The sequence below is a fragment of the Drosophila yakuba genome, chromosome X, assembly GCF_016746365.2.
Source record: "Drosophila yakuba strain Tai18E2 chromosome X, Prin_Dyak_Tai18E2_2.1, whole genome shotgun sequence".
Lineage (NCBI taxonomy): Eukaryota > Metazoa > Arthropoda > Insecta > Diptera > Drosophilidae > Drosophila > Drosophila yakuba.
Window position 1 is genome coordinate 7,232,318 of NC_052526.2, and position 12,545 is coordinate 7,244,862.

At 41.7% G+C, this 12,545-nt stretch overlaps 3 protein-coding genes across 3 annotated transcripts in view; all 3 read right to left on the bottom strand.

The window, feature by feature from the left end:
• LOC6524532 (high affinity cGMP-specific 3',5'-cyclic phosphodiesterase 9A) overlaps nucleotides 1–8,578 on the bottom strand; it is a 108,646-nt gene extending 100,068 nt beyond the window's left edge. Inside the window, exon 1 of the mRNA XM_039377873.2 lies at nucleotides 7,966–8,578. The gene's annotated coding sequence lies outside the window, so the exon portion shown is untranslated. The remainder of the gene's footprint in view (nucleotides 1–7,965) is intronic.
• Nucleotides 8,579–8,729: 151 nt separating this feature from the next.
• LOC6524539 lies at nucleotides 8,730–9,861 on the bottom strand. Its single transcript, XM_002100360.4, has one exon. The coding sequence runs from the start codon at nucleotides 9,851–9,853 to the stop codon at nucleotides 8,789–8,791; it is 1,065 nt and encodes a 354-aa protein (XP_002100396.1). The 5' UTR covers nucleotides 9,854–9,861; the 3' UTR covers nucleotides 8,730–8,788.
• A 126-nt stretch (nucleotides 9,862–9,987) lies between these two features.
• Nucleotides 9,988–12,337, bottom strand: LOC6524540 (atypical kinase COQ8B, mitochondrial). Its single transcript, XM_002100361.4, has 2 exons — nucleotides 10,741–12,337; nucleotides 9,988–10,674 (listed from the first exon to the last, which is right to left on the bottom strand). Exons 1-2 carry the CDS (start codon nucleotides 12,171–12,173, stop codon nucleotides 10,122–10,124), a joined length of 1,986 nt encoding a protein of 661 aa, XP_002100397.1. The 5' UTR covers nucleotides 12,174–12,337; the 3' UTR covers nucleotides 9,988–10,121.
• Nucleotides 12,338–12,545: the final 208 nt, after the last annotated feature.

Sequence of the window (12,545 nt, forward strand, 5' to 3'; positions counted from 1 at the left end):
GCTTACATTTTATTTGGCAACTATTCCATTTTATTGGCAATGACAATTGAGTTTATAATTTAGTTTGCGATTTTGGTTTTTTTTTTTCGTTTCGAATTAATGCCAAGGCGCCACATGATGTGCATGCAAAAGATATGGAGATGGGGGTTTTATACAACTTCGATTCCAGAGCGGCACGCGACTTTGCGCCTGCGCATTCGATTGAAATGAACAGAGGCAACAAAAGTCGAGCGAAATATTTGGTCGAAAATCATGCTAGTCATGTAGCGACGTCAGTATTATATTTGTTTATTTTATTCGTACCGTATTTTCTGTAGCCGCTGACAAATTAAGCCAAAATGATAAAGCAAGCGTAGAGGTGTTAGCTTCTTTTTTTTTTGGCTCTCAGACGAATTCCAATTTGTTAATGATCACAATAAATTCAATGTCCGCATGTGTGATCCAGACTTCTGGGTTTTATTTTTTTATGATTATTTGGATTATTTTGTGTATGGGTGTGTGTGTGTTTTTTTTGGCGACATTATCGTTTTGTGGCGCTAATTGGTTGGTTAAAGATTCGATACATTGGGTAACTACTAATAGACCACGGATCTCTGAGCCGAATCCATTATCTTTCCGGCCTGTTTGTGTGGGGCAAACAATGGAGAAATATTAAATGGAAAAAAAAAAGAAAAAAAACGAAATAAGATCTCCAGCATTTGGCCCAAATTAAGTTCTGTTCAAACACCGTTCACGAACCTGTTATTTAAAAGCTGTTGACAACTTGTTGCCAGCGGACAAACAGCGCTAACATTTCCCAAGAATGCGAGATCACCTGTTGCCACCTCCCACACACACACACACTTCGTTATTATTATCCATATCTTTATCTGGGCATAATATTTTTATTGGGGATATTCTTTGGGGCAGAGTCGGCCGCTTTGAAGCGAAGAGGCAAACAAAAGCATTGATCAAACAAACAAACAATCCCATCTATCTCAACTTTGACAATTCGTGACATTCCACAAATATTTACACCCTTATTCGGCCAGCCAACGAGCCCCGAAATACGTTTGTTTTATAATTCATGTACTCAAAAGACAATAAAACGCAATCCCAAGAATCTAATGGTTCATATTATGGATCAAATATCCCGAATATCTCGTAAAAATCTTGTCTATATTTTGTCTTTTTATTAAATCGAATGAAATGTGAAGAAATACGGCTATCGACTATAAAATGGGTAATTAATATTTATTTGCCCATAAGATGAACTTTATTGATACTTTTTAGTCAAATATCTACAATTTCATTAAGGTTTATAGCCTTTTTATTTACATTTGATGGCGTATAGTAAAAGTGTGATAAAAAAACCTAACCCGATGTTGCTCAGTGCTTTGTTGGTTATATGATATAACTCAAACTACTGTTATTAAAATAAGTTATTAGTAATTGAATCTGATTAAATTGACACCTAAATTGAATTGAGACCTGTGCAGTATACATTTCCCTATTTATCACCAGATTTACCCGACCACTGACGCTTTTCAGGCAGATTATACGGCGTAGATATACCCTCTGTGTACCGAACATATATATCTAGTTCAAATTCAATTCGCAAACAGGTCGGCGACAAAACATTTGTTTGATAAAACGTTATCGGCCATGGGGGTCTCTGACACCCGAATAAAATGACTACGATGTTGAAGTTTGGAAAGGGAAAACGGCAATGGAGTTGGTATAAATTTAGAACCGACTTTTCGACAGTCCGTCGTTAATAATACAATTGTCTACGCTTTTTTTCGTATTGTTTGTACGTTTATTTTGATATTTTTGGGTTGGCAGGTTTTTCTGCTGGCAGTGGGAACTTCTTGGTGACTTTTCTCTTCGATTTTAAGGCACAGCACGTGCAAGTTGCACTTGGCAATCTCTTTCCCCGATCCTCTCTGCGGCTCTTTCTCTTGGCAACTCTCTTTTATGGGCATAACCAGCAGACTTGTTTGTTATTCTCGCTGGCGGGGCAAAGTCCACCAAGTGATGCCAAAGTTCATCGGCTATTTTTACTATATTTACTATAATATATAAATGTAACTATTATTTTACTTTAAATTACAAAATGTGAGCGGTACACTTAATTTACTTTTTTATTACATTTTCGTTTAATTATAAAAAAAAACATTGTAAATCCATATTTACATAGTTATTTGGAATATCTTTACTTGAATGGTTTTTGCTTGAAACACTTACTAAACGCTTTCAATTGTAAATTCATCTGAAAATAATCCTTATATTTCATATAAAACCCTTTTTTCGTTTACAGTAACATCATAGTACTTTCCCATGTTTCACAAAAACTGTTTACATTAATTGGAGTGAACTCGGGTTTTTAATCTACCAAGGGTGAGTGTTTTAAATATTTCAAGAATAAATACTCTCCACTTTTTCATCGCTCTCTCTTTTGAAACATTTTTTTGAACTCTCCGCCCAGCAGTCTTATCAATTTATTACGTTTTTCTGGTTGACTTTTTATACAACTTTTTTTTGTATTTGTTGGATTTTTTGTTTGCATTACGTAGCACACTGATATGAGACGACAGGTCGTAATCAAGAGTCAAAGCCAGTCCCCCACAACTGACAAACACCGCCCACCGACCACCGCCCACCCACTGCCCTTTTTTGAACGACCTTAACAAGCGACAAGTGAACTTTTGTCGGAATTATAGCGAATTAGTGGCGCGATTAATTGCAAACAATCAGAGACGAAATGTTGAAAATCTTAGAAACGTGTAAATCTGAATTCGCTTTATGTAAGTCGCGTTTCCAGTGGAGACTGCACCGATCCAGAGTCACGAAAATAGCAACAGACCAAACCGAACCGGTTAAGAAAAAAGGCGAAAAAAACCAAAAACTATGCGGCAACAGGTCCGATCGAAAAGCATAAAGTACACAGAGAGAAATGCACGCAATTAAATAAAGCAAACCGAGAACAGAGCATTCAAAAACTTAAACGAGCTTTGCAAATACATTAATATGATTATTTGTAGTTCTTGCAAGTGGGCAAGCATTTATTAAAAACTTTAGATAGTGAAGTGAGTCATATGAAAAACAAAAAACCTCGTTGTCTTTCATTTTAATAACTCAAGAAATTTCCTTTGTTACAAAAACAATCATTAAAACTATATGAGTACTAAACCGTTACATATATATTTCTTTTATTATATTTTTTTAGAAACAATATCTCAGCTTGGTAAAAATGTATTTGATTGAAAGTTTTGCCAGGTGTAAGGAATGCGAAATGTGGTTTGCTCCAGTCTCCCAACTGGCCTCCCAAGACCCCCTCTTAAGGTCGTCTGTAGAACGGAACCCCGGAGACAAGAGTCCCCGGACAAAGAAAATAAAAGAAAACACATATAGTATACATTGATATGTATGTGAGTATATATAAGAGAGCTGGAAGGCAACAACCGGCACAACAACTTTGGCATTGCGTTATGCCAAGGCAAATCGCGATCATCATCGAGCCGGGCTTATGCCAATGGAACCCCTTTAATATGATCATCATTATTATCATTATCATTATCATTATCAGCATCATCGATGACGCCGGTCGAAGAATGCAACGAAAAACGAGTTTTCCCATCATCCTCAACGACCAGCAAGAAATATATGAGCACATCGCAATGCGCTCAAGTTCACCAAGATTGCAAGATCGGAGGATCGGAGGATTGGAGGATGGTATAATATGGAATGGTATGGTATTGGGGGTATGTGGATTGCATGTGATGTGCCATCTGTTGGCTGCTCGCAGGCTAATGCAGTCAATTATGTGGTACATAGGCGGGCAATCAGGTTTAGGTTCGAATCGCCCATGCAGCAGTGATTTCGAATCCAGACTTTAAATATAAGCAACAAAAAAAAATGATACATTTTCAAGCATGATCAGCTGAGTACAAAAAATACAGGTCCACAAAGCCATTTTTTAACCATTGAATAAGAATGATTCCCAGAGTTTTTCCGGTGACTAAATATACAAAAATACAATCTAGTCGAACGAAACTCGATGAAACAGATGATTTAGCCTACGTGACTGTGGCGAATTCTTTAATATTTGCCCAATATTTGGCAGTGCAAAAAAATCAGCATTTTGCAAGAGACTTGAGTGCCTCATTGTTTAAACATTTTTTGCAGTTAACAAAATACGAGTATAATAAAAAAAAACAAGCCGAAATATGAAAATCTAATACGTATTGGCAGAAACAAAACAAACCAGAACAAAAAACAATTTATTGTTATTAGTATTACTAAGTAATATTTTGGGAATCATTTCGCATTTTGTTTTGTTTCAGCTCCGGTTTGCTTGTTTGCTTTTCTTGGTGCTCTTAAATGCAAACAAAACATGAAATTTTATTTACCATTTAACCAGCAAAGATCAGCAGATATATTTGTATACATAATAGCATACACACACTGCCATTTATGCGAATTTAATTGTTAAATTTTTGACAGCATATGATAAGTGCCAACGGATGGTAAAGTTATGGCAAGGATGGATTGGTTTATCAAAAGTATTCATTTTTGTCGATAATTGCTCAGCATACAAAATAAATATAATTAAAAAAATTGTCTTGAAAATACGAAACTTATTAAAACACTTTGAAATTTTAAAAATATACTCTTTGTAGTTTTCCAACATTTAAGAGGTATCTAAATGTCGCTTTGCAAGCCAGTCAACTTCATAGATTTATTTTGCGTATCTTTGGCGCCAGCTATCTGACCACATAACCAACAACAATAATAATAATAACAAGAACAACGATAGCGGCAAGGCACTATTAAAAACATAATTTATCAACAATTTACATGCCAAGTCCAAGGCGTTTGTTAAGTGTTATTAAAAAATTACAAGCCTCGTCGTCAGCGCAGACTTTGTATGTAAGATTTCATGTACGATGGTATCATTTTGCAGTCTTATGAATATGCATGAAGTAGAGGAAGCTGCAGCGATAGTCTTACCAATCACTAACTAATACCAGTCTGGAGGATCCAGAGCCACAATTACATATATGGGTGCCATTGCACAAGCCAAAGAATTTCACAATTACAGATCTCCCGTCTGAAGACCCAGCAATTATCGATGGGCAATTTGTGTCCGAATGCGAACAACAATCAAATAGCACATCTCAATACGATCGGTAGGTTTTTTTTCTTTTTTTTTTTGTTTAAAAGATACGGATTAAATAAACAAAGATCCGACAGCGTGGAAAATTCGGTGGATGGGGCTAAAAGTTTCCAAAAGGTTTCTCTTATCTCCTTAAAGAAACGAACAAATTTACTAAAAAGAAAAAAAAATTTTAGAGCTTCTTACTGTCTTCACAATATATTTTTATGTGTTAACTATATTTCATGAACAAAGAACAATGTTTAATTAGTTAGGGTCTACAAAGAAACAGGTGCTGAGATTGCTGACTACTTCCCCAACAAATCTGGCCAAATTTGGAGTATCTTATCTGCCATCGCATTCCTCACAGCCACTTGGCGAACGATCGCTTTTTTTGGGGAGGCAAAAGACTTGAGACTTAAGAACTGGGAACTAAGATTTCGGATATGTGAAGCATTCGGCACGTGGGTGACCGGCAAATGCGGAAGCGACACTTGACGATGGCCATATGTACATATATGCGTGCGTAAAAATATCTGAAACTGAATCTCAATCTGAATCTGAATCAGATTCTCAATCTCAATCCCAATCTGGATCTGAATGTGGATCAGTATCTGTATCTTGCGGTGCGCATCTTCAGTGCCTCATAATCATTCAAGTGGGTGTCTTCAACATGAATGAAATGGAATTGGAATTGAAATTGGAAGTGGAAGAGCAGCACAGTGGGGCCACAAAAAATCTCGTTTAGTCACTTTGCGAAAAGCACAAAACAGAGCAGAACAGCACCGACACAAATGCAGATACAAATGTGGATGTATCTTCGCATCAGCATCTGTATCTGTATCTGTAACTGTGTGCCTGCAGAGCAATCGAATCAAGAGACAAACTGGGTAATTGGTTCATTATGTAGTAGAAGCCAACGACATCCGCTCGTTAATGTAAATTACACAATAGTTTCGAATCATTCTTTTTCTTTTTTTTTTTTGGTCTGCACTTAATTTTTTATTCCATTTTTCTTCAGCTAATTGTTTGCGAGAAAACCCATGACATCGATAAATAAATATTTTCAACATCGAAATTATCGAAGATTATCGTTTCTCCTTTCTATTTGTGCATAAGATAGTAGAATTTGATGTCAAATTGTGGTAAACCTAAGAGACTAGACTGAAAAAGGGTAGACATAAATAATTAGATCAACAGGATGTCGAATTACCCATAAACATTTAAATTTCGCTAGACATAAGCAATAACGATAACATCAAATTTCCCCAGAAACCGAAACCGGTGAACACCTCGCTAATTTTGCTTACAAAGAATATATAAGTACGTATTGTATGTATGAAAAGCAACAAGTAAACGAAATGCGAAGAGGTTCCAAATTTATTTGTCTAGTGATCTTAAATTTCCCCGAAGGTCTAAACCCATAATTTCCCCTCCATAATCCCGCCCGATGTAAACACAGTGTGGAAACTTTCCATTAGTCCGGGGGATCGGAGATAACAGCGAAATAATGCGCAGAGATCGCAGAAAATTGGAAATATAATAGCGATTTAGATTTATTTATTTATCGTTTGTTTTTTTTTTTTTTTTGGTTTGAAAGTTTGGATGAGCTTCTACTGTAGTCTAAATTTATTAAACAATTATTGGACATTTTTTGTGCTGCCTGTTCTGTATTATATTTTTTTTGTATTATTGTGCCCCCCAAGAAAAGAGAGTCTAGTGATCGCGAAAGAGAGGAGACGAAAGAGACGTTGATAAAGAGAGGGAGGGAGAGCGGGCTGATAAAGCAGCAGGAGCAACAACAATAGCAAACAAATACAATGCGAATTATCAGTGGACTGCGTGATATGATTATCAAAAGGTTCCCCATTGCTGTTGTTGCTGCAGCGGCTGCTGGCAACGGCATTTCTCAGCATATATGTATGTACATACATATATATGTACCAAGAAATATATAGATTTATATAGGTATATAGCCAACAAACGCACATTCGAATACATGCAAACTTGGAACAGTTTATTCATCCAATCCATATATAATTAAGACGTTTTCAACGTGCTTTGATAGCGCCAAAAAAAAAAACAGACAACAAACAACACATTTTTCAAGAAATATGTAAACACCTGGTGATGGAGAATGCTAACTGAAATTTATGCTAAATAAATGTCAAAGAGAAAATGTAGAAGTAACTAGAACTAACTAATTGATGATTATTAAAAGCAAATCCCATGACCCATAGTGGTCAACTGTCTATTGTTTAGTTTCGTTAAAAGTAAGCTAGGATGGCGACATGTATTATAAATGGATGTAATTTCTTATATGGTGTCTTCTTTAATTAATAAGCGATCTCAGCTCCTAAGAAATTTGTTATCTTAGCACTTTTTCTATTTTTCCTAGAGTTTTTCGATTTGTCCATGTGAAATATCTACAATTTCCCTGCAGCATCATTAAATGGCATTAAAAGTTAATGACAAGATAAAAATGATCCTGTTGATAGACTTCGATTTGAACATCTTTTTTTTCAGATCAGTGATAGATTAATCTCAGATAGATTATAGATAATTACCGAACAAGATTTCAATACCCGAATTGCGATGTGATCGATAGAGTGATCTTTTCGATAGATGTATGGACCACCCCAGTTCGATAACAGTGCCCGGTATGCTGGGGGTTATTAACCCCTGAAGTCCCCGTCTGGCTGCGCCACTGGGCACACACACGCACACACACACTGAAAGCGAGCAACTCCCACAGTTCACTTTCATTGATAAACTCGGCTCTTCGCTCTGCTTCTTCCCCCATGCAAATCCAATTGTCTGCTACTTACTTTATTTTTTTATTTATTTTTTTTGTTCCGTGGTGTGTGTGACATCAATCAGCATCACTTTGTTGTTTTTGGTATTGTTGCTGCTGCTGCTGCCGCTGTTTTATTTATTTATTTCATTTTTCTGTGTTGCTCGACAATTGAAGCTAACCAACATTAAACTATAACTTCCTCACAAACACATAAACACACACACGCGCACGATCTTGCACTCTCAACAAAAACAAAAAAAAAAGAACGAATTTCGTAGACTTATTATCATGCCGATTGTAATAAAATATTAACTAAAAGTAGGGAGACGCGCACAATTACATTAAATTAAACGCGAGTTAACAAATATTCAAATAAAAACAGTTTATGAAACAATTCATTAGTTTGGCTTATGAAAAAAAACAACCGTTTTTTTAACCGTTGCAGTTCGGTCACTTGCACTTTCTCATTCAATTAGCTAATTGGAGACCGGCAGCACTTTTCCTGTGTCATACCCGTTATTTAGGCAACTATTGTGGTTTGTTGATTAAAAGCGATCGCGATAAGCGTACGCCGTTTGTAAAGTTTGTAAACCAACTGAAAATTAACCGTAATCCGCGCGCGCAGCCTTCGCGAAATGAAACGCGTAAGTTTGCAGTGTGACCGGCTGGGCGATCAGCGCGAAATGCAGGCACGCTTTTGGTGTGACCATTCAGCGCGCTGCTAAGTGCCTGTTAAGTAGCTTACGCAAATGGCATGTTAACTAACAGTGCGCTTAAAAAAAACTGTAACTGTTATATATTTTGAATGAAGTATTTCGTGTATTTTTCAAATTAGCGAAACATTGGCAAACACACTAATAGATTTTGGGTGGATTGTGCAGCATGTGCAGCATTTTGCCGTACCAAGTCTTCGCCACGGGCGGCACAACCACCGGCAGCTCGAGCACCTCGCCGCGGGAGAACTTGACGGTGCGGTAGGAACGACGCTGCCAGGTTTTGGCCTTCACCCAGACCGCTTTGCCGGGATACTCCTCGACGCGATTGCTCTCGCTGTGAGCGTGACCGGTGCCAGACGCACAGAGACTACCCATCTTCCGGGACATGACCGATGCCCTGGTGAAGCCCAGTGGTGCCAGTCCAAGTTCCAATTCTCGGACGTGGGCGAGCAGAGTTCGCGTCGAACCCAAGCACATCTCGTGGGCCACCGTCATCTCCTCGAGTGCCTGCCGCTTGATCTCCGCATACTCCAAGCGGGTCTGGGTGCGCTCGAGTATCTTCTTGTATGCCTCCTTCAGATGGCGTCCCATCTTGAAGAGCTCCCGCCAGCTGGCGTACAAGTCGCGGGCGTAGCGATAGCGCTGCAGGCACTTGCCCGCCTCCAGTTGCTTCGTTAGGTGAAAGGAGAGGACGCGCTCGTGCTCCTGGCGACCCTCGAATAGGTCCTTCTTTTGTCGCTGGAACAGACGATCCAGTGCCGAGATGCGTGCTCTACCCAGCTCCGAGCAGCGAACTAGAGCCTCCAGTTGTCTGCGAATGCGCAGGTTATTCCATTGCAGATCACGCACGATCGAATCTCTGCTGCCATGCATAATCATCCAGCGCGAGTCCTCCGGCTCCAGACCCTTGGACGCCTCCACCTCCGCCTCCTCCTCCTGCCCCCTGCCACCATCCACTTTGGATGCCCGCTCCTGGGAATCGATGGCCAAGTGGGCCTGTATCTCGTCCAGCGTTCGATTCATGGCGCCCATCTCTCGCTTCATTTGCAGCCAGGGTATCTCCTCGATTCCCGCCGGCGACTGCTCCTCCAACTCCTCATCCCCCCCATCGGACACAGATCCATTCAAATCCGAGATGCAATCGTGGTGAAACACCTCAACCTTCCTCCTCTTCATGCCATGGGTATGCATGAATGTCTTCATATTTTTGGCATTAGAGACTATATGTTTTTTGTAGTGTGTTGTATTTTGGGTTTTAACTGAAATGTGTGTTAAACAGCAGGTGTTTTTCAAAACCTACTTGTTTCAAGTTCCTGCCAAAGACAAAGATTACCAAGTTGGCTAGGAACTTGCCACATGTAATCTTGTAGCGAATGCCATTTACAAATTAAGCGCACTTAAGGTTTACTACTGGGATTGGGTGGGACACAAAAAAAAAGAGGAAGTGGGAAGTGGGAGGGAGCCTCGCTCGCTAGTCCTTGAACTTCCCCAGAACGATGTCCTTGTAGAAGGGAACGCAATTCATGCGCACATTCAGTCTCGCGCACAGCAGGAAAATGCCCGAGAGCTTGCGATGAATGGAGTAAATCTCCTCGGGCGGTGGACACAAACGATGCGCCACCATTGTGGGCACCAGGGCGGCCAATCGTTCGGTGGTGTTCTGCTTTCCAAAATCGAAATCACCATCGTAGCGGAAGATCTCGCCCAGTATCATTACCGCATCCACGTGCGCCTGCTCCATTTGCTTGGTCTCGTAGCCGGTGAGGAAGCCCATTTCGCGAGACATCTCGAGGACGCCCTGTCGATTGTTGGCAGCGGCGCTCATGATCACCTGGCGATAGTTCCGGATGAATTCGTGTCGGTAGAAGCGCGTGGAACCAAAGTCGATCAGCATTAGACGGCGACTGGGCGCATCGTACAGAAAGTTGGACCAATTGGGATCCGTTTGCATGCACTCAATCTCGAAGAGCTCCCGCAGACAGAGCTTCAGCACGGATGCGGCTATGTGGGCACGATGCTCGTAGCTGAAAGCGAGATGTTGATTAACCAACGCTGGTAATTATAATCATGGGAATGATCGATTAGCTCACCTCAAATCGAAACACTTGTCGAGCGGCACACCCGGCACCAGTTCGGTGGTCAGGACACTGGACGTGGTCAAGTCGCGCACCACACGCGGCACATAGTACTCCGGATAGGGCGAGATCATCTCGCGGAACTTTTCCGTGTACTCCGCCTCGCGATCGTAGTCCACCTCCCATTGCAACTCGCGCTTGGCCACGCGCACCACATTGTCAATGAAGAAACCTTGGGGGAAGACATCCCACACCTTGAGCATGCCCACCAGATTGTCAATGTCGCTCTCAATGCTCTGGGCGACACCGGGATATTGGATCTTAATGGCCACATCCGTGCCATCGCTCAGAGTTGCCCGATGCACCTGGCCAATGGAGGCGGCCGCAAAGGGTTTGTCCTCGAAACTTCGTAACCGCTGGCGCCAATCGGCTCCCAACTGGGTGTTCATCACGCGTTCCACCTGCCAATCGGGCATATAATCCGCCGCCTGACGCACCCTCTCGAATGCCTTGGCCAGTTGCGGCGACACCACGCTGGAATCTTGTATGCTCAGGATTTGTCCGATCTTCAATGCAGCACCTCTCACTTTGCACAGCGTGTCCACAATGCGTTCGGCATTGGCGGGACTGAGCAGGGCCTCGCGCATGCTGGTCGAACCGCCAAGGCCGAGAGCACCCTTGGTCAGCTCGTTGAGTGTTCCAATGCCCAGGCCGGCGAACAGGCCACCAAAGGAGGCCATTCTGCCTATCCGCGAGGAGGGAACCTTGCGCTGTTTGGCCACCTTGCTCAGTTCGGGCACTTCTATGGCCGGCTGGTCGGACTTCTTCTTTAGCTGCGCATCTGCTTCCTGCTCCTCAACCTTGGCGCCCGCCACGAAGCGCAGAACATTGTTCACATACTCCGTGTCCTGGTTAATGATTCCCGGATCGCTTGCATCAGCTTTATTGGGCATGGTCTGGCTGCTCTTGGTTGCCGGGGTGCGCAAGCTAACACTGCGATCTTTGTTTCTGCGCGAGAGTATCTCCTCGAACTCCTGAAGCGTTATGGAGGATATATCCAAGTTGGCGGCGTCCCAACTCGCTTGTTTTTGTGCCGTCGTTGGGGATTTTCTTGTGGCGTCGGCTTGTGCAGGTTCGGAGATGCCAGATTCCTTGCGGGACATTTGTATTTTGGTCTCCAGCAGCGAGCAAATACCTTTGGCCACCACGTAGCCCCTTTCACCGGTTTCTTGCAGGGATTGCTGCAGTTTTTTCAGCTCCTCGACGGGATTTTGACTGGAATGCCTCACCAGCTGCTGTGTGTGCGCGACATTCTCGGCGATTAGCTCACGTATGCTTGAATTGCTCCAAAGATGACGACCGTGGGCGAGATGCTCGCGCCCACACGCCTCCACCAAAATCCGCAGTCCCCGCAGCAGTGCCGCAACTTCTTGTGCGGATCGCGACATCGCCGAGCGAGGGAATACTGGTTTCTATGCACTGCTCTCGCGTGGGTGAGTCGGCTGCGTGATCTGCGCGTAGGATTACGTAAATCTCGTAAAAATATCACAGAGAAAAAGGTCGAAAGAATCGCGTAATGTTGTGAAAATGCGGCGAAAATCAGCTGGCAAATCAGCTGACTGGCCATCTAGTGCTGCCATGCTGGCGCTTTTTTAACAGCCGCAGTGCTATCATGTCATAACTTCTAAGCTTTTTTAGCTTTTAAAAGCCAGATCGCTGCAGTGCTGAATTTTGCATTGAAACCAGTGCTGTGCCTTTAGCTATTCAAGCTTATTTTAGCTTTTTTTCCAAAATTAAAAAGAATTAAACAATATCTAAAT

What these genes read in the sequence shown, in the direction of transcription:
- LOC6524539 (XM_002100360.4), bottom strand. Translation starts at nt 9,853, where the DNA reads ATGAAGACATTCATGCATACCCATGGCATGAAGAGGAGGAAGGTTGAG.
- LOC6524540 (XM_002100361.4), bottom strand. Translation starts at nt 12,173, where the DNA reads ATGTCGCGATCCGCACAAGAAGTTGCGGCACTGCTGCGGGGACTGCGG. An exon ending in GACAAGTGTTTCGATTTGAG is followed by an intron (nt 10,675 to 10,740) that starts GTGAGCTAATCG and finishes TCTCGCTTTCAG; the next exon opens with CTACGAGCATCGTGCCCACA.